The 22,519-nt window shown below is 37.0% G+C and overlaps 1 protein-coding gene across 2 annotated transcripts in view; it reads right to left on the reverse strand.

Annotated features, from left to right (window-relative positions):
• Positions 1-828: 828 nt before the first annotated feature.
• AIMP1 (aminoacyl tRNA synthetase complex interacting multifunctional protein 1) overlaps positions 829-22,519 on the reverse strand; it is a 31,414-nt gene continuing 9,723 nt past the window's right edge. For both annotated transcript variants that reach the window (XM_420496.8, XM_046940771.1), the window contains exons 2-7: positions 13,484-13,617; positions 12,653-12,766; positions 9,866-10,021; positions 8,224-8,435; positions 6,401-6,569; positions 829-1,078 (exon numbers count right to left, since the gene is read on the reverse strand). In XM_420496.8, coding sequence (XP_420496.3) covers positions 912-1,078; positions 6,401-6,569; positions 8,224-8,435; positions 9,866-10,021; positions 12,653-12,766; positions 13,484-13,617 — 952 coding nt within the window. In that variant the 3' untranslated portion in view covers positions 829-911. The remainder of the gene's footprint in view (positions 1,079-6,400; positions 6,570-8,223; positions 8,436-9,865; positions 10,022-12,652; positions 12,767-13,483; positions 13,618-22,519) is intronic.

Below are 22,519 nucleotides of genomic sequence, written 5' to 3' on the forward strand. Positions count from 1 at the left end.
GGAGTAATTTAAGGATATCACCACAGTAGTTGTGCCTACTTTAAATACATTATTATGGAATAATTCCAATAAAACCTAAAAGAAGCAATTTCTGTTAAAAAAAAATCAAAGCATATTTTATACAAAATATTATTCAAAATGTATATTAAAATGGAAAAAGGATCTGTGTGTTTTAAGCATTGAAAACCAACTTTTTCATATCTGACTACATTTTCTTGGTAATCTACTAGCTACGCATCCTTCATCAGTAATCTCCCTCACTAGGAAGTAACTATTGAGGTGGAAAAGGTGAAACTCCAGAACTGTTTTAGCAAAGCAACCTATTTGATGTATGTCATTTTGCAAATTCTGGGGCACAAGGGGCCATAGTTTAACACTCCCGTTACAACTGTCTGCAGATTACTCAGAAAACACAGAAGAAAACAAAGTTGCAGAAGTTTATAATATATCTGAAAAATGTTTAAGAGGCCTGAAACCGTTGAAAGATGACAAGAAGAATGAAGACAGTTGCAGTCTTCTGACCAACTGTTGGCACTGTACCTCTTGAACTGAGGTTAGCACACAAGGAGTAGGGCAGAAAGTTTTCCTTACTGCGATGCTCTTGCTTCATGGATCCTCTTAACTTTTCAGTTATCTAGAAAATATGCTCATCAGGTTTCAGTTCCTCCATGAATGAGCCTTGGTGTCTTGAACACTGAGTTGTTAATGACTGCATAGAACACAACCTCAAAGAAAGTAAATACGGAGATGAGTGAATTGTCAGTGTTACAGGTATAACAGTATGTATCTCTGGGAAAGAAATCAAACAAAAAAGGTAGTAGACATGCATTTCAGAGGGTTATATATTCATGTTTTTTATTGTGCTCGCATTACTTTCCATTTCAACATCTGAACAAGCAGCTAATAACCATTTATTTAATTCCACTGTTTGCCATGGTCTCTGCCCTGCAAACTCCTTTCCCTTTCACTTCAAATGGAACTCCTTTGTATGTAGCAACACACTGGTCGTTGGTATGAAGATCAGGTTGGATTTGCTCCCACATCTTCTTCTTGGGATTAAGTTCCTTCTCAGGATCTCCTATTTCAAAACAAAGAATAACCTAATAGCACACAACACATAAGAAATAGCAAGAGCTCTATATGAGCACACATTAGTGAGAGCTCACATAGATTCTCTGTACAATTTTTTAAGGGAAAGAAATATTACCTGTGAGTCTCAAAACAAAACCTTTAACTTTAATCAGGAACTGCTTAGAATCTGTCTCCAGATTATTTCTCAAAATGATGGTCTTTCAGAGGAAAAAATACTGTAAGTAGCCGACCTTAACTCGTGTCTAAAGAAATCAAACTGTTGCTGGCTGTTGGTTTATAAAATTTACCTAAAAGCAAAAGGATTTCTAGGAATTAAGTAGACGCAGACCATAACATAATGTAGAGCAATATATCGCTCACTAAGACACAGCGTTATCTATATCTTAATTTTAGTAATTAATGTATTTTTAGAACTTATATCAAAGGAATTTCACAGGTGCCTTATAGGTAAGAAATACACTTTGAAAAAAATACAAGAATCAAACAACAAATCCTAGATAATATAACCTCTCTGAAATTATCTCAGGGGAGCCAGAAGTTCCTACAGGCAAATGACAAGCTCTCTGTGTGAGCAGAATATCAAATACTTCCTTCTTCCACTAATCAGTGTCCTCAAGAAGAGAAAAATCCCATAGGCTTATAGTATAAGGTGTATGTGTTTAGTTTCTAGTGTTCTTCAGTGGCTTCTGACAAACATAAGTCAACAAACTGTGTTAATTCCAACCTCTCCTATTTTCTTCTTTAAATGTTTTCAGTGATGCAATCTACTCCTATCCTCAATTCTTGTAATACTAAGTTACCTCAGCCTGTAGACAGCTCTAACTTCTGTAGCTTCTATACCTGCAACTGTGCAAGAGAAGCACACCAGACCGATTTCTGTGTTAAGCAGGCTATTGTTGCCTAAGTAGGATTTGATAATTGTATTCAAGTTATTTCTCAGCTGTGGTGGACGTAACATCTTAGATAAAAACAGACTAACCTAAGTGCTTGGAGTTAAACGTGCATTTTTACAGAAATTCTGATTTTACAGAAATCCTGTTCAATACTTGAGTTCACAAAGACAGACGTGGACTTAGATCACAGTGAATGCATACAAACTAATAAAAATCATTAAATGGAACATTAAATGACCCACTGTGCATTTCCTTCCTTTGCCAAATATAATTTTTTTTCCCCATTAGGAACAAAATCTGATTTTTATTATAAAAGTACATTTTGGATGTTAATAAGTTTCTTTGGAATTCCATATCAACACTCTTGGGATCTGTGGTGAGCTCACACTAGGTTAGTATCGGCACCAATTTTAAATACTACTCAAGTTTTAAGTTGTGCATTTTTCTAAGCTTTCCCCTCAATGCATTTTCTTCCCCTCCAAAAATATTCATCAGAAGGGTTTCTAAAAATAAATTCCATCTTGCAATGGCTTCATGAGCTTCCCACTGTAAAATAATAAGAACCAAATAAAAGGGCTCAATTTGTGTTAAATGTGTCATTTGGTCTAACAGTTTAAATGCTACAGAAGAAACTACCATAATAAGCAAGAAACCTCTTCTCTCTATAGCACCTCAGTATCATTCATAAGGCCAGAAATGGCCTTATGAAACGTTAATACTGCTCAGCCTGCTATGGAATATAATCACACAGTTGAAGGAAAGCATCCATACAATATATGGATAGCATAGTTCAAGAAACCTATTGAATACAGACTGGCCACTGCAATCCAGTTTTAGCATCTTTTTTAAGAGCTAGATATTGATCAAAATGCTAGATTCTTAGAGCATAACTAACATCAAATAATTTATATAATACCTTGTGGTTCCCGTGGCATTTTTGCATTTAAGAGTTTTGCCAACACATCAGTTATAGTGGTACCATCAAGATTGAGGTCCTTAGTTAGCTTGGAAAGCTCTTGTAATTGCTTTCACACAGCAATTCCTGTGTGGGAGTGCATAGTTTACAGACATGTGAATGAATAATTTTTCCTCAGGTTTATGAGTCAGACCTTTTCCACTCATGTTTGATCTGGTAAAGTTCTTGATAGAGGAAAGACCCAACAGATCTGAAGATTCATGTATTGGAGTACAAAATGGTGTTAAAGTTCCCCTGAGGACAATGACATTAAGTAAACAAAGAGTACTTCTTCAGACCACAGCATTAGTTAGCAAATCTTTCCTCCCCTAGAACACAGAAAGTGATTTTAAGAAAACTCTCCAGCTTCAAATTAACTGATAATTTCTCTGAAGCAGCAAGACACACTCTCTTTAACAAAAATCAACAAGAAAATTAGCTTATTTCTCATGAATACTTTGTATGGTAGAGAGTAGGTTTAAAAACAAATTGATGGCAATGTGCTTAATAGACAGCTGTGTTTTAACTGTGTTACTGTTGCCGCTGCTCCAGTTGCTTCATACGCTTTCAGACTTCAAACCAGAATCAGACCTACCTGTCCTTACTATTTTCATTTCAATGCTTCAGTGTTTACACTTCAAAACCACTCTTAAAAATTCCATCAGAACATAAGTGACTGCAATTTAGCAGTGTTACGAACTGTATCAGACTTGTTCAGAAAGAACAAGTGCAATTGAGCAGTGATATCAAATGACATCTGACATAATAGGGTTTATCCGTTAGCAGGGTTTACTCTACAGCTCTGAATGCGTATTCCTACTATTTAGCCATTGCAACTACTGCAGCCTCTCCGAATTTCATACACATTACATGCATCCAGCTTAACCAGTTCTACATCTCAACTAGCAAGTTTAATGTCTTTCTAAAACAGGAAAATGAAAAATGCTGCAAGATTGATACTCTTATTGAACACAGTATATTTCAGCTATTTTCAGACATAGTATTAAATCAAAGAAAACTGAGCTTTCCTCCCATTTCCTAAGTTGGATAGAACATTGCTTCCATCATCATATGCCAACCAAAATACTTTTTTTTTTTTTTAAACAAGCATCAGTTTTAGTAATGAGGTTGATATGTTTGTATGTTGAAAAGAGAAAGGTACAATCCTTCACATGTAAAAAAAAAAAAGTATATTTTTAGCAACAAATAAATTCTGACGAGGAGATGGAAGACAAAAAATTCACCCAATATGGGAAATTCTGGGAGCTATAGACCATTTTCTCTTATAATAGTGTCACATAGCGATCCTAAGCGGGCCTGTGCTGTGCTGCATAAATTCCTTGGGCTCAGAGTTTATCGGACTTATAACAGAAGGCAGGCAGGCACCTCCCTCTTCATCCCAGGTAACTGCATCACCTAGATGTCCTGTCTATCAAAAAAATCACAGCATCAAGTGTGAACTTCCTTTCTTTTTGATAGTTGAAATGCTGAATGGAGACGCTGCTTCCTGTATGAAAATCCTACAATAGTTTGAATGACTGAAAGAAACAAATCTCTTATAGACAGGGTCTGCAGTGTGGATCAGAAATCTGTTTTGATGATGTACTAACTTGGGGTTCCCACCACCCAAGTGATGCAAGATTATATTATTCTTGCTTGACAGTGTTAGCTCTCAAAGTACATTTTAAATGATACCTTACAGGTCTCCTCTTACTGGGGTCATAACAGACCAGCACTTCCTGATGCAAAACACTTAAAACCATGACAGAAATAATAAAATAACATCTTTGCTGGCAGCATCAACAGCAACAAAAGCTGAATCTGATTGCCTTCCTTTTAACCTATAAGAATTACGCGATGATGTTTGGATATGAGGGAAGTGTATCACTCTACACCTGTGGCACTACTTTGAATTCTCGATTCACCGGGTCACAAACTAATCCACTTTCATAGATGAGTAGAGGGTAGAAGAAATGGGAAATCAGAAAAATCATTTTCTTGTGAGAAAGTTATCTTTTTTTTTAAATTTTAATCTGAAAAATACAAATTTATTCATATACTCGAAGTGGAAAGAAGTTCAGTGTCCCTCTTTGGAGACCCAAAAAGTCACTTCTCTCCTTCCCAAACAAAAGAAACCACAAAAAATCCACAAACATCCCCCCCTCCCTGTTATTTTTAATATTATGGTTTTTCCCCAAAGAATCATAGAATGGCCTGAGTTGAAAAGGACCTCAAAAGTCATGTAGTTTCACCCCTCTGCTGTACGCAGGGTTGCCAACCACTCGACCAGGCTGCCCAGAGCCACATCCAGCCTGGCCTTGAATGCCTCCAGGGATGGAGCATCCACAACCTCTCTGGGCAACCTGTTCCAATGCATCACCACCCTCTGAGTGAAAAACTTCCTCCTAATATCTAACCTAAACCTCTCGTCCTAGTTTAAAACCATTCCCCCTTGTCTTTTCACTGTCAACGCACGTAAACAGTCATACCCCCTCCTGCTTACATGGCTCCCTTCAAGTACTGGAAGGCCACAATGAGGTCTCCTTGGAGCCTTCTCTTCTCCAAGCTGAACAAGGCCAGTTCCCTCAACCTTTCCTCATAGGAGAGGTGCTCCCGCCCTCTGATCATCTTAGTGGCCCTCCTCTAGACCCATTCCAAAAGCTCTGCATCTTTCTTGGGGTGGGGGCCCCACGCCTGGATGCAGTATTCCAGATGGGGCCCCACAAGAACTGATAGATGGGGACAATCACCTCCCTCTCCCTGCTGGTCACTCTTCTTTTAATGCAGTCCAGGATATAGTTGGCCTTCCAGGCTGCAAGCACACACTGCTGGCTCATGTCCAGCTTCTTGTCTACCAGGACTACTAAGCCCTTCTCTGCGGGACTGTTCTTAAGGAGTTCTTCACTCAGTCTATACCTCACATATACGTACAGGTGTATGTTATACATACAGGTGTTACCATACAAAGGCAACACCCTTTCCCACTGATCTGCTCCATCCCTTCTCCTCAAAAAAACGCTCAAAGTTACGACACTTTTTCTAGAGGTAGGGCTTAGTCAGGAACTTAAATTGAGACACTGGACAAGTTACTCTATATTTCTATGCTTTACATTTGCTAATTGCAACAAGCAAATGTTTGCTCAAACACATGCAAAACAGAAACACTTATTAAGACTAACTTTTAAGAAACTGAATCATTTTAATACTATAGCATCACATCACTTTTAGGAGTATTCCCCTGCATTCTCAAACTTTTGGTTGAATATTTTCAGTCCTTTATTTACACAATTCTAGCGAGCTAATAAAGAGTTTTAATATAACTAGTTCTGATGGTTTCAACCAAAATGCAACTGGCTTTAAAGTACTGTTTTCTCTGCTTTAGCAGTGATGTCACCTTTGCAAGTGTGAACTGTCTCCTATTTTCTTCAATTTCCTTATTTCCCAAGTACCCACTGCTTACCTGGAAAACCTTCAAAAGTGATTCTGTCCCCAGGTACCGCCCCAACTGGGGGAGCCAGAATTTCCACTTTTTCTGGGGAGCTGGCACACATCACCATTGCTTGAGATACTACTCCTCTCATCTTTGCAGGCTTCAAGTTACAGAGCAGTACTGCCATCCGATTCTGCATCTTGGGGAAGGAAAACAGAAGGATGTGAGTATTTAAACGCCACGTGCTGCGGCATTTTGGGGTGGTGGGGAGAGGGAGGAAATGACTGATTTCATTCTAACAAAAGAATTACAATGAAGATACTTCAACATATACAAGAAAAGCACAAAACAAAAGATGCACAATTTTAATGTCTGCACACTGGTAGCATCTAAACTGCTCAAGGGTTCGTTTGTGAACATTCAAGATGGAGTAAAGGGTGAACTGTGACACTTATAATGAACCTACAAGTTGTGCGGTACAGAAATCCAAAAACCAGATAAAACCATTTCACCCACATTCCATCTTTTCTTGACCTAAGTCACCATTTCAGTACACTTTCAGTGTAGTGCAACAAAATATTTCATGGATAAATGGTAAGAAAACCAACAAGATCTATGTAGTCATTTTATACAACAACAAAAAACAAAAGATCATCAGCCAAAACTATAACACTGCTATTTCAAGTGGTTTCCTTTTGCATTTTTTTTTAATCACAAATGCCTCAATTTTTAAACTGTCTACAGAAAAATAACAAACTCCTATGTATAGAGGAAAAAGAAGAAACCAGACCTAAATAAATGCATTCTAACAATGCAAAAGCTTTAAGTTGTCTAAGAAAAAAAAGTGCTGTAATATATGGAGACTTTTGTAAGAACCGTAAGATAAGCCTATACTGCGAATGGATTCAGAATTTTATAGAGAGGGAGAAATTAAAATGAAAACACACTTTTTCACTAAGAAAATTCATTTAACCTCGTTTGAGTATGAGTTACTGTACTGTTCTGTTCAGTTGAATAACTTCCTATACCAAAAAAAACCCACAAGCATAGTTTTAACTGCCTTCCTCATTTTCACACTCGCTGTTAGGAGAGGCTGTGAGTAGAGACTGAAAAGGCACTTGAGAAAACCTAGCTTTTCCACAGTAAGATCAACTCCTTTAAGACCAGTTTTTCAGTTACTGTGTAAGTTCCTTTAATTGACAAGGTTGCACTTATATGTAGAAGCAGCCTTCAGTCAATTCCTCCTTTCCAGTAGCTCTCTGGAATAGGTGTGAGAGGAAAATGTTATCTTAGTGTCCCAGTTTGTCAAACACAACAGTGTACCAAGGGACAAACTGACAGAGACAGGCTCACTTCCTGTCAAGGAAGTAAAAACACACGTTTTGTACTCCACAGTTTAAGTTGCTCACTACCAGCTAGTTCTGACTCTAAATTTTACTCACTCTTTTTTTCCTCCATGTGAAACATTTCAATGGGCAAGAAAAGGAAAGCAAAGCTTTCAAAAGTCTAGATGATGGTAAAAACATTACTGCAGACTGTTCGCAGTGTACTAGGAATCTTAAAGGAAGAGTCAGATCTGTGTAACCTAGGTGTATACTGCATACCAAAGGTATCAAAATAGAGTCAGAATAAGGTCCCAGGACAGAAGCACTGCAAGGAGAAAAACCTGACATGAGGGATGGGTACTTTTTCTTCTTTTTTTGGCTAATGTTAAAGTCTACTTTAACCTCTTTTTGTTTTTAACTGTACAAATCTTTTAGCAGAATGAAAACACTCTTATTAACAAACAACAGTCAATGGTCACAAGATACTTCAGGAAAGGATGGTTTATCGACAAATAATATTGTTAGTACCTGATCCAGGGGAACATATTTCACTAAACCACTGACAACAGTCCTTGGGCTCGCTTCTCCAACATCCACCTTTTCAACATACAATGAGTCTGCATCCGGGTGCTTTTCAGCTGTAATAATGCAGCCAACACGAAGATCCAGACGAGATACATCTACAGGTTTTGAATCACTACTTCCAGCAACTGGCTGCTGTTTCTTCTCCTTCTTATCACCTATTGAAATTTAGTTCAAGAAATGTTAAAAAAAAATAGCATAAAGTCGTGTATATTACTAATTACAAGGGAAAAGTGAGCTACCATCAGAACCAAGCACAAACTCAGTGCAAAATGAAAATGAACAGTAAAATTTAGCACCTCTATTACTAGTTTCCAGAAAATAATCACCTTACACCTTCCCATTTAGATTGTTACTATGAGCAATTTTCACCCTAAGGCAGATTGTTTTTTTAATGAAGTCATTCTGACTTAAAACGTTGGTAGTGTGCAAAATATGCACTGCCAAAGGCCACACTGATAAGCCCAAGAGTACTGTTTTAATAATTTGTAATTATCGTTAAGTTTTGCCTTGGTGTTTCACCAAAAAAAAAATGAAAACTAGACAAATAAGTAATCAGGTTACTAGCACTTAACAACTGCTCCTGAGGGTGTGCTCTATGTCACTGCAACTGCAGTGTTACAGTTGCAAAGCAACCCTTCCAGATGACCTTAGCTAACATTATTTGTTCCACAAATACAAATACACTGTTGTACGCATGTGCTCAAAGATAATGAAATTCCACTAATAGCACTTACCCAGTCGCAACACAGATGTTTGTTATCACCTATACATTACACTGTATAAGCGAGACAATATTACACATATGGCTTCTTAGAAATTTTTTCAAGATAAGGAAGTTATATTCACTTTATACAACAGATTTTGTTTGAATGACATTCATGAGTAGAATGAACAATGATACATATGGTATAAAAAAAAACATGCAAAAAAGTTGAAATAAGCAAGTCTGCTATTCATTCATTCAAGAAAACTTAGCTAACGCCATAAGCTAAATTCCCTTCACTGATGTGAACTAAACTCTCCTTCCTATCAGTGGGGCCAAAGAGGCAAATTAGATTATCATTAATCCAGTACAAGGATGAAATGATATCATGTGCTCAAAGATTTGGGGAAAAAAAGATCTTTTTCTTTACTATTATTTTATAATTTTGTTTTTGTTTAAATTAAGAAATAGCTCTTCAAAACTATTTCAGTTTACGTATGATCAAAAGTGCTAGCATTTACAGCACAATATAATTAAGTGTAATACAGGTATATGTAATTAAAGATAAACTGTGTTTGGATTTGGGGGGTGGGGCTTGTTTCTCTGTTTTTGTGTGAATATAGTTATAATTTTTTTTACATAAGGGAGTTTCATTATATTAAAAGAAATTTGGTATATCCCACTTAAGTAAGAACTTGCACCTTAACAGCCTTTCTTAGCTTCAAGTTCTTCCAAGACTTTAAGAGTTAGCACATGACTCTTCCTCATGTGACCGTATGAGTTTTTTTTTTTTTTTTTTTACCACTACCCAGAATGATGTAGAAGCACTTCCATAAATCCAACAATTTTCATGTCTATTGCAATTAAGAAAAAGCAAAATACCTTTTTTTTCTACTTTTTCCTTCTTTTTCTTTTCTTCATCTTCACCTTTAACGTGATCTTTGGAACCAGACGATGCAACTGCTGCAGGTTGTGGAACATCTTCTGAAAATGAAGCTGTAGAAACAGTTGTACCAGAAGGAACTGCGACCTGTTTTACTAAGAATTAAGAATATGTAAATTAGAAGGGGTGCTCAAACTTGGAGAAATATGACATTTTAAGTTTCCAGTATAAATGAAGAAGTAGAGAAGCGAAAATCTTGCTCTAAACACCTAAAAATTCACAACTACTAAGCAGGCAAGTGCACTACAAAACCAACAACAGAACTCATTGTACATGCGATTATTCTGATGACTTATTCTGATGTTAAGAATGAAGCCTTTGACTATGTGTTTTTTAAATTGGGAAAAACGTTATCCACCTTACTATTTAGCTCATCAGATAAAGCATTAGAAACCCATTTCTACCTCACACTCTTCAAAGATCTCAACTAACACATCATTAATGACCAATGGACAAACACGTAGTGTCACTACAGTTCCGCATTCCGCATACATGCTTCTTTTAAAATACTTAATAACTTTTCTAAAGAATTGTGCTCTCTGCAACACAAATGATCTGCACAAGTTACTTCCTTATTTAAAAAAATTCAATTTAAGATTTTGTCGCACAAGCAGCTTCTTGCCATTTCACTCGCTTCTTGTGGAAAGACAATATCTCAAAAATCTGAGAAATGAAGAGTCTTAAGGGATTTTTTTTAATATTCTATATTTATCTGGTTGGTTTTTTTGTTCAAATGCTTCATACTTGCACAGCTAAAACACACAAATTTAATTCAAAATAGAATACTTGAATTTATTCCTACTAGCTTATAGAAAAACTAGATTAAAAAAAAAAAGATGTATGTGAAGCAAAATATTTGTTTCCTTACTTTTTTAGTATAGTATAATCCCATCTTGAAAAACAACAACCATGTGTCTCAAGATTTCACTCTCCAACATAAAACAAATTTTGCCAAATAAACCAGACCCACTTATAAAGTAACATACAGAATAACAGTTCATGGAGAAATATGAACTAATGATTTGGTTTAGTACATGTGAAGGCTTTAAAAGGAGAAAAGGAGGAAAAAAAGGAGAAAAGGAGGAAAAAAAGGAGAAAAGGAGGAAAAAAAGGAGAAAAGGAGGAAAAAAAGGAGAAAAGGAGGAAAAAAAAGGAGAAAAGGAGGAAAAAAAGGAGAAAAGGAGGAAAAAAAGGAGAAAAGGAGGAAAAAAAGGAGAAAAGGAGGAAAAAAAAGGAGAAAAGGAGGAAAAAAAGGAGAAAAGGAGGAAAAAAAGGAGAAAAGGAGGAAAAAAAGGAGAAAAGGAGGAAAAAAAAGGAGAAAAGGAGGAAAAAAAGGAGAAAAGGAGGAAAAAAAAGGAGAAAAGGAGGAAAAAAAGGAGAAAAGGAGGAAAAAAAAGGAGAAAAGGAGGAAAAAAAGGAGAAAAGGAGGAAAAAAAGGAGAAAAGGAGGAAAAAAAGGAGAAAAGGAGGAAAAAAAGGAGAAAAGGAGGAAAAAAAGGAGAAAAGGAGGAAAAAAAGGAGAAAAGGAGGAAAAAAAAGGAGAAAAGGAGGAAAAAAAAGGAGAAAAGGAGGAAAAAAAAGGAGAAAAGGAGGAAAAAAAGGAGAAAAGGAGGAAAAGGATACTATGAATTTATAAAACACTAGAATTTTTGAATACTGAATGCGTTGTCTTCCAGTAAAAGTCACTCTGGCTGAATGCAAGCATCTCTCCACACTGTGTACCACCTTACCCAATTTACAACACTGACAGATGGGGTAAAAATAGTAACACTTGTTTAAGGTGGAAGAGGCTTTACTTCCAAATAATTTTAAAGAAAACATGCCACATATGTAACACTTCGTTTTCACTTCTCCCTTTTTTAATACAGAATTATGGTGTGAACTGAATTGAGTTAAACAGCAGAGTGCAAAGAAGGAAAGAGTGCAATGAAAGGCTGGTCTTACTAGAGCATGAAATAAAAATCCAAGACAGTTTCTAATTCTATGTTGCCACAGATTTCTACTAAGTCACTGTCCATCTGTTTGTTGAACAATTACATAATTTTCTATAGGGATTTCAGTTAGGCTAGATCAAATATGAGACTATGAAGAAGTGTTAAATATTCATCAGTTTTCAAAGTATTTTAAGTACTTACTGACATCATTCAAGATTAGGGCTCATTATAAAAGGTGATGTTAGAAAAGACCATACAAAGAGGCAGTTCTACATCTGATAAAGATTTGGCACATACGCCTACTATGCTTGCAGCTTATTAAAACACTGGAAGTAGGTAACTTGTAATAGGCATTGAATCTAGGAAAATTCAGTTTATAAGAGATGTCATAGACACACAAACCAAAAGAAAAAGTAGTAAGGTAGCACAAGACATGGAATCACCTGATTTGAACGAACCTATAAAGGCCATTTGGCCAACTCCCCTGCAATGAATAGTGACACCTACAGCTCCATCAGGTTACTCAGAGCCTCTCCAGCCTGACCTTGGCTGTCTCCAAGGACAGGGCATCCACCACCATCCCTGTGGACAACCTGTTCCAGCATGTCACCACCCTTACCATAAAAAACACTTTTCTTATATCCAATCAAAATCTTCCTTTTTAGTATGAAACCATTTTCCCTCATCCTGTCACAACAGACCCTACTAAAGAGCTTGTTCGCTTCGGTAACTAACTACACATCTAAGAACTAACTAGATCTTTGTTGCCTGAAGACAGGACTTTTGTCCCCACCTCCATTTCGAATTTCAGCCTGAATCAGCTCCTGTTTCAGCCCTTCAATTTCTTTCTTCAGTTTTGCATTTTCCACACGGAGCTTCTTCTCTTCTCGGAGCGATGCCTGCAAGACTAGAAGTTCACAAAGTGTTAAAAACAATAGGTTTGAATAATTAGCATTTACCACTTGATAAACAGAGGTTTTGTTAAAAAAAAAAAAGTGATGTGCCAAGCATCAAAAAAACCTTAAGAGTATATTACTAGCTGTATTTAGAAATCTGCTTTTTCATTGGTTAAAATTGGCTTAAAAAAATCCACAATACTTATATACTTGAGTTGCCTTTCAATATACTAATTTTTCAGTCTCATAAATTGATTTCTAAGAGGAAATTCCAAGAAATCTACTAAAAAAAAGTTTGAACATGTTTGTAATATGGAACGTCTTCATTCACTGATGCTGATTTATATGAACTATCAAAATTGGCGCTATGATACTCTCAAGAGAATCCCACAGTTTTGAAAAGCAGCAATAGGAGCATGCCAATGCATAATCTCATATCATTCCCAAATGCCTTTCTCCCCTAAAAAATGAAAAGTGTCTTGTCACATTACCATAATCTGTTTATGCCATTATTCTTTCATCCATGCTTTTGTATTTCAGAATAAGCAGCTTCAAAAAACTCGCAAACCACAAGACAGTGAAGAGGTGCTACTATTACAAGCTTTATCTCGGAGGACTTGAAAGGCTGACAGCACTAATGAAGTTGTTCATGTTCTGTAATTTTTTCCTATAAGCATTTAATTTTAACCATCTGGTTAACAAGTTTATCACAAGAGAGAATTCCTTACTAGCTTTCTCTTTGAGTAGAGCAATTTGCTGTTTGAGGTATTCAATAACTTGATCAGCCTCTGCACCCTTCTGCTCCAGTCTGTTCAGCACTGCATTGTTAGCTGCCATCTTCATCAAGAAACGGGCTAAAAACCTAGACAAATAACAGACAGTTTCAAATTAAGTATTTCCTAATATAATTAATGTCCCATCTCTTACTACAGGAAACAGATCTAAAACCAGTTGGTAAGTAAGGAAATCTGCTATTTGAACAAACTGGGCTTCTACCTCCTAATGCAAAGCCCAAACAAAAAGTAATATTAAACAGAATCTGATGTTTGACAGCTGCTTTTAAGTATTTCAGAAAAAAAGCAACACTTCTTCCTAGTGCAGAAAACATTTTCTTGCCTCATAAAACAGGAAAAATTCCAGCTACTGAATGACAAAGGTCTAAAGATACAAATGTATCAATACACAGGGAGGAAAAAAAAAAGGAAATAGAAGGGGAAAGGTTACACAATAAGACAATGTTTCCTCATTCTGTCTGAAAAATTTATTAACTGCACCCAGAATTTTATTAAGAGTAAGAAAATCTCAGAGAAATTTCCAAACCTCTCTAATAAACTGATTCAGAATGTACCACATTCTTTATACACTGTGGTTACGCACACATTAAGGAATTACTTATTTATAAGCAGAATTCATCAGCATTTTTACTCATCCCTGATTAATGCAACTTTTACTGCAGGTTTCTAGCTTGTTTTTATTTTAGCAGTGACTTTTAGTCTCATTTTGTTTCCACTGAAATGGGAGGCCAAGCACTCAGGTAACAAACCCAAGAAACAAGAAATACAGAACAACAGTTAAGTGTAAGAGAACAAATAAATGCTGCCTAATTTTCTTTCAAGACATTCAACTTCTCTTATTGGCTTTCACTACTGCTCCAGAAACAAGCAATGCCGTGTGTGAAATTCTTATTTGTTGAACTCCATCAAACATTCCACTTCCTTCCTTGTACAATTTGCATCTAAACATAAAGGCTCAAATATGATCAACAGAATGATGAAACACAGTCACTCATATCTGCAACAGGTTGTGTTTTTACCCACTGTCCAGTACCTGTAGGATAAAATATTCTGTATTAACAACAGCCTTATCTATAAATCAACCAAGAAAACATTCTAAGTGGGACGAAAAGATGCCTTGTCGATTTTGACAAGTAACAGTAACAGAATTCCTGTGAATTTGCCCATCAAACGCAACAAAGAGAAGACCTAGTAAGAAAATGATGATCCATATCCCTGCACTGGCTCCCAAACCTTTACCAAAGCCCCCAAGGCCTTTTCTCATATCAAGTTGGCAAGAAAGCATCCCATTTTATTGTGAGATTACTCTGACACTGTAACTGTTTTTAACACATGAATCCTCCCTGCTGGGATTTGCAACAGAAGCCACAGGGCTGACAAAGCAGCTTAAAAATAACTCGAAGGTAAACAGGCACAATCACACTTTGCATAGCGTTAACACAACACTTTAGCTGCACTCTCACTGGTAGCTTAACATTTCATGCCTTACCTACAAGTACATGAGAACTCAGAGCTATATAGCAGCTATACACCACTCTTCCCCTCCTTCCCTTTTTTTTTTTTGAGCAGGCTACCAAAGATGACACTGAATTGGTAGTTAGTAGTGCAATTAAAAGTTCTCAATGTAAAATTCACAAAGCCAAAGAGACACCGTAGTCTAAGCAGATGAAACATGGGATTTAGTCTTCCTGCAAGTGATGAATGAATATATCTTTCCTTCTTTGTAATCTAATGCATTGCAAGCCTGTTTTACACAAATCTATTTTATAAGACAGAAAAGTATTACTGTTATCTCACTCTCTGCCACTCCACAAGAGATTTCCTTTTTAAAAAGCAAGAAAAACTTACGGAGAAAGAAGTAGTAAGGACCATCTCCTCGGGACAACTAAAGTAATTTTATTATTCAAAGTTTATCACTGCATTGAGAAAATATTTTCTCCATGTGCAACATTCAGGATCCATTATTTCTGAGGTCTAAAAAAACCAGGCTCTTAAGAAAGGAAAAAAAGTGACTCCAATAAGTTACTGATTTAGATGTCAACTGGAAATAAACATAAAAATATTACAGCACAACACAGCACAGTACAAAGCCTGGGGAATTACTGTCTGCATACCAAGAAGATCTCTCACAAGCTACATACTCTCTCAGGGGAACACGATACTAACAGGGAAAACTCCGCCAACAACAACACAGATGCTACTAAAACTTCAAAGTGAATGGAATTGGTACATTTTACAGGTTTTAGCCAAGTTGGCTAATGAACCGAAGATCTGGAAATAAAGTTACATGATTACAATGGGTAGACATTTTCCCACCTGTCAAATAAATTTCTGTAGACCTAGCACTGTAACAATAACACAAGGAATAGGTATTTCCGATACTAACATAAAGAGCCAACCAGCCGAAATGAAGTGCTGTGCAGGCACATGAACCCATAAAGCAGTGTGATAAAACTGCATCCAAAAAGGGCACCATTTTGTTTCTTTGTTTAAGATCCACCCTTGCTATAAAACACAAAGCACATTAAAACCATTACTATTGGAACAATCAAAGTTTACGCTTTGCAGTCTACTTTTTTCCCCATCCCTTATTTCCTTGGCCCTCTGTTACTCCGTCCATCCCAGAAGAAAAATGATTGGTGATGTACAAACTAAAAGAAAAATTGGAACAACACAGCACAAAGAAAAGAATAGGAACTTCTTACTGCTAGATTTTGGTTTGATTATTTGCATGTTTGTGTTACAGAAAACATTTCAGAGCCAACTGAAAGTAAAGTCATTTCTTACAGTTGTGTCTTACGAGCTGCTTTCCTTACCCTAAGATAGGGTAAAACGGTTGAGAAAAACAAGTCCTGAGTAGCCATAGCAATGGGACAAACCTTCTGACAAGAGTAACTGCCAAGAACTACCTGGGTGTATTCAGCTAAGAGAAACTGCTTAACCTCAAAGCTCTGATTCCTACTTCATTACCTGCAAGACCGTCAGTGCTGCCACCAAACCTACCATTTCCCAGTAATGGAACTCAATGATCAAACAAAATAGAAAACTTCACATATAACTGTAAAAGCTGTATCAGTATGAAAAAAAAATGTTTAATTTCTCACCACTCTATTTCCTGACTTTAAAGTGCTCCCTATCTTTCTGCTCCTTCAACAGAAAGCACTGCTTGTTGTGGTCTCCAAAGTATTTGCAGTCCCCTACTATAACAAAACAGGCATTTGTTTCCCAAAAACACCCAATGCAGAAGGGTCCCAGAAGTGGAAGGCTTTCTATAGTAAATCAATATTACCCATATAGCACAAACTACCCCAAAATGAGACTAGCATAAAACATTCTATCAGAATTGGCCAAGACCTTAGACTACGTTCAGATGAAAAAATGAAGAGACTGACAGAAGAATGAAAATCTTAACTTGGTCGCATCTTACTCTTCAATATTATCTGTTTCCTAAAGAAACAAAAAGCCAACCCCCCCATAAAATTAATGACAAGATTTAGAACAAACTCTAAAAATTGTTTTTGGAATCTATCCATGGTCCAAACATGGAACCAATTACTTTTCGCTATTGGAAAAGCAATCATTTAACCAAAAAACAGAAATTGGAAGCCAACTGACTCCCAAAACCTACAATAATTAGCTCCAAGCATTCCATTTTCCAGCTGCAAGTTTTGTTGCTGTTTTTTTTTTTTTTTTTTTTTTAAGCCAGTATTTTAAAGCTCTCAGCTTATCTTGCAATGCTTTTTAATGTCAGCACACAAAGAAAGATTACTAACTGTATGAGATCTGAACTGCAGGCTGCTGCTCCCTGTGTATGCACTGAGTACATCTGTAATGGCAAGATAGCTTTTATTTTACCATTTTCAAGTCAATAAGTTTTACAGGCATTTTATTTCTCATCCTTATTCTTTCCTCCACGTCTTGGTGCAACACAACCAAGCGCATTCCATTTGCACTTGGGCATATGTTGAGACAAGGAAAAGGTCAAATTTTGCCACAAATAACATAAAAACAAAATCATCCCAACTGCCTACTTCTCACCTCCTCTTCTCCCATACATACACTCACCCACAGACAATCAAGAGGCTGAACTGGCAGAGCTCACTGCACCGGGCTCCAAAGCAGAGCTGCCGCTGGCCAGAGCTGAGCCCCGAGCAATGCTGGTTGTGCCTCTGGGGGAGAGGGATGCAGGAAAGGAAAAACTGCTGCACAACAGCAGCTGAGAGAAGTTCAGCTGGTCATCGGTGTGAAACCACGACAAACAAAAAACAACTCTTGATAGAAACACGTTTGTTTTTTGATTGAAATGCTCTATTCATATTAAAGCTTGTCATTACAAAGCAGAACCTGCAGCATCAACCTTATTCTATGAGTTACCGACAACACAAAGGTAATAAAATTTCTCCAATGCTAAATATGTTTACAGCAGTTTCTCTTCTTAAGCTTTTGATCTTAAGTTTCCAGTTGTTCTCAAATGAAACCCCTTTGTTTCTTTCATGAGACGTCTCAAGATGCGCCGAGGGTTTCAGCTTGTATTGCAACATACTCTACTTTCTGTAAAAGATAAATATCAACAACCTTCTGCACCAACTGTGTTCAAAGACTGCTCTCTGAGCATCTTTTTGGGAGATGGTCATTTCTGGCAGACAATCTTACAAAAACCCATAAATGTAACAGAACATGCCAGCTGTTTGCCAGATTCTGCTTTCTTGTGCTTTGCACTTCCACGAACTGTCAGGACGCACAATGAAGCAGATTTAAGAATCTCACATCACACCTATCCATTCTGCAAAGTAAGGAGCAGTAGTGATCAGATCAAAACAGGAGAGTGAAGGTATGCCATCTTTCGCTCAATTGAAAGATCATCGCAATAAAGATGTTGCTGAGAGATGAGAATATGGGGCAACTTACAACTGAGGTAGAATTCATGCTTTAAAACACATTTTCTCTCGTTGTCTCCTGCGAATCTCCGATAAACTATTCTAGACCTGATGCTGTAAATACTTTTGGATAAGACTTTTTAACGTCTAATTTCATTTCACTTTTTTTGGTATGAAAAAAGGGCTTCGTTTTCACACAATTTTAAGTTCTTAAACAATAGAAGTAGGCTATGGCTGATTACTTCTGACATCAAATCTGAATTTTCACTTGCTCATCTCCCTGCTTCAGTCACAGAAGTACAGAAGATGTGCAGCAGCCCCACTTTGTCATTGCGGAGGCAATATTCTATTGCATTTAATTGCACACCTGTAGTGACACACTTCTATTGCTTGGACATTTTGGAAATTAACTAAGTTTCAAGCACATGCCTATTGCTACCATTCAATTCTCTTCTCAAGACGTTGGATCTTGAATGAGATTCTTATTTTAGCTACACACTGAGAAATGCAGCAATGCCTTTCACACCCAAATATTCCTTGTTGGGAAAGGCAGCTGCAAAGGATGAAAAATTTTTAGGTTTCAAGAGGCAGAGAGGAATCAGAATCACTTATCTGAAACCACTACGATCACACACACTTTCATCCATAGAAATATATAATTACTCAATTACAAACTAAAGCAGAACAAAAAGCCATTCACAGAGCTTTCAAACCAAGAGGTTTAAGAAAATCTGCTTTTAAAGTCTTTACCCAAATAAGATACAATTTCTGCATAGCTTGCAATTACTTAATGATCAAATCTCCTGGTTTTTTTAGTTCTAATACAGTAAGACAACATAACGCATCCCATTAAATATAATTTCACCTACACGGAAAGGACAAGAACATGTTAAGGTTTAATCCATCTATCTTTCAGAACTGTTAGCTCTGCAAGGAAAGAGCACAGGTTTTCTGAGTCTCACATTATCAAAGTTCACAAACTAAAAACATGCTTTGAAATCCTAAACTAAACGTGTAAATAACCAAAAAGTACATCTGTACCCATGCTTTTCTTCATATACAGCAAAGGAGACATACAGAAAGTATTTCGGGTAGCACGATGGCAAGCTGTGGAATAGCAACAACTAGCAACGGTAACATTTAAAATAAAGCTGGACTGTTTATGATGCCAACATTTTGAGTATTATTCATCATTTCAGCATAACACTTCAAATATCAAGACATGATTGTTAAATCACAACAGAAACTCACTTGCGACTCACTGTAGTAGATCAGCGATCACCTGCCAGGTACTAGGAGCGAAAGACATCAAATGAAACTTTAATCACTGTCTTACATTTTGCTAAAAGAACAAATGCTGATTTTGATATAAACATGGAATTACAGCCTTAGTCATAAAAGAATGCTGTAAAGCAAGGAAATAAAAAGTTTTGCAGACTTAGTGCAAACAGATGTAAGAATTCGATTTTCTTTGTTCTGCCCGACAAGCAATTGGTTTGACGGGGGCTTTAAACACTTGAATAGTCCATCTATTGGTATTATTGTTGTTGTTATTTTTGGAGCACTTAAGTACACTTCTTAAAGTATTCATAAACTGTAAACAAATGTGTAGTCCATACTGAAAGCAATTTGCTAAGCAGCAAATCATAAGGCATAGTTGTAGATTTCTCCCATATGTTATTTCAACTCACATTTTTGCACTGAGACTCAGAATAATTACTTTGCAGATTTCCAAACAACTAACATGTCTAACACCAGCCATCCAAGAAGCAATGCCAGCCCTAGGAAATGATTTGCTGGCTCTGGAGACTACAGTTGAACCCTGATGGCTGCCAGATAAATCAGGCTCAATCTCAGCTGCAGACAGGTCCTTTAGTAGTCCTAAGAGCTTACCCCTCCCTATTTTAAAGGGCTGGAAAGAGTAAAAACACACAAATCCAAACCTGTGCATATCGAGAAACACAGTATGAATATATATATATTTATTTAATGGGATGGAACAAATTAGAAGAAGCTCAACCACTGGTATCAATTTTGAGGCAAGTTAGTCAACACTATTTTTAAGTATGAAGACGACTTGAAAGAGAAGGATGTACCAAAGACATGGGTGAGTCACACAGAACCAAAACTATCAGAAGGAACGCATGAAAAAAATGTCAATTATTTGTTATGACAAACAAAAGCAAAAGCATGAAATTCTTCCCTTAAGTGCATGACAACAGGCTTAATCTGAATTCAAGTGAGTCTTTCAGATCTGTATAGTACAGATAATTAGAAAGAGGGAAAAAAGAATTCAATACTTTGCTCAAGTACGCACTCCAAGGTAGAGTAGATACTACAACATTAATTAACTGCATCACATCTTAATACTCCACAGCTGTAGCACTCAAAGGTTTAAGGAAAGTGAAGAGTAGCTGCAGTTTCATTTATATGCTGTCCACGAGCTTGTGCAAAGTTTCTACTACTGACAAGTTCCAATTCCAAATGATCTTTGTGCTCTCTCATATGTCCGAGCAGGCACCCCAAGGATTAAACAAAGCAAAAGACATGACTGCCAGGAGCAGGCTTAACTGTCCAGGTTAGGACAAAAGTCACGAGATATGGATGTCGTTTGCAATAAGATTCTTCACAGCTACCAAAACTTTTCAGTAACAATAAAGACTGCTTACGAAGTTATACGCAGCTTTATTTTCTAAGCAGAGTGGCCAGTAATTCTTGGGTTGCTCAAGAAAAGCAGCTTCTCCACACTGCTTGAATTCAGCTCCAACAAATAACGCGCCCACTGCATCTGCCAGGTCCCCTGGAAGTTCACCAGAGATTCATCTGGCTGTGCTTTACAGCACAGTCTGAAATTTAAGGAGCAGCTTCTATGCCAGAACAGCTGGACAGCCTCATGTAGTTTTTTCAGCAGTGTCTCTCTTTTGGATCTTGCTGCATTAATGTTTTAACAGCACTATAAGAATCCTACAGTAAACGATCACCACGTGCAGAAGGAATTCTTACATAACTCCTGCAATGGAAAAGATACAACACGTACAACTTGGTACCTTGTTTCTTCGGCTATAAGCGCTGAACTCCAAACCCCAAATGTATCCAACTCCTTGGAACAAAAAGCTTCCATCAAGCTCTTTCACAGTTCTTTTACATATATTTATTTATAAAAGCTTAGTTTTCCAAAGCACCGCGTATCCAATGGATACGGCTGTATTAAAATAAATAAAAAGAAGCTGCTATGTATGTCTCAAAGTATCCCCATAAAACTTCCTTGACAGGTGATGGACTTCACAATTACACACACATATGCTTATACATTCAGAAATATAAGTGGACTCAGCTGCATTCGAGCAAGTCTGCAGGGTCAGCATATGCCACAGAAGAACTCCAAGAATCCGTACTGTTGCTCATCCTCGAGGGTTTTATGGGGGAGCGAAAGCTTTAGATTACTGTCATAACTGGAGGGTAAACTACCCATAAATCAGACAGATTGCACTGTATTTCTGGATCTTCTGCCACCTGTTGATCTTGGATATTTTCACTGTTTTCTGTAACTTTATACTAAAAAAGGTGACTGTTCACACTACTTGTCTAAGAACACGCACAGCAGACATATAATAAGGTAAAGAGGATATATTTACCCCTCTCCCATGTTTGTTTGGAAACATACACATTTTTAAAACACCTCTCAAAATCAACTCTCTTTCTTTTGGGTCTGCCTGGGCAATACATGGCAAAAAACCTTCGCCACCAAGAAGTCAATTGAAAGACAGCCTTTCCTCAGAAGTTCGGAGAGTTTGAAAATAAAAGCATCATTCAGCAACATACTTAATATTTGCAAGGGGTGCAAAATCACTGTATTGATTGGACAGTAAACAGGATGACTGACTCTTTTCAATTTAGAGTCATGAAATTTCAACTCTCAAGTCTCCGAATGTCAGAAAGCCACCTGCTAGTTACCTTACAAAGTTCAACTGCGACAACAGGGAATCTTTAAAGTCTTTACTTTTACCTCAGTATTAGCTTTTCACCACGTAGAATTAGTATGCTGCAGCAGTGCTAAGACAAAGCAGGATTTAACTGTTCCACAAATGCAAGC

Source organism: Gallus gallus, chromosome 4 (genome assembly GCF_016699485.2).
Source record: "Gallus gallus isolate bGalGal1 chromosome 4, bGalGal1.mat.broiler.GRCg7b, whole genome shotgun sequence".
Classification (NCBI taxonomy): domain Eukaryota; kingdom Metazoa; phylum Chordata; class Aves; order Galliformes; family Phasianidae; genus Gallus; species Gallus gallus.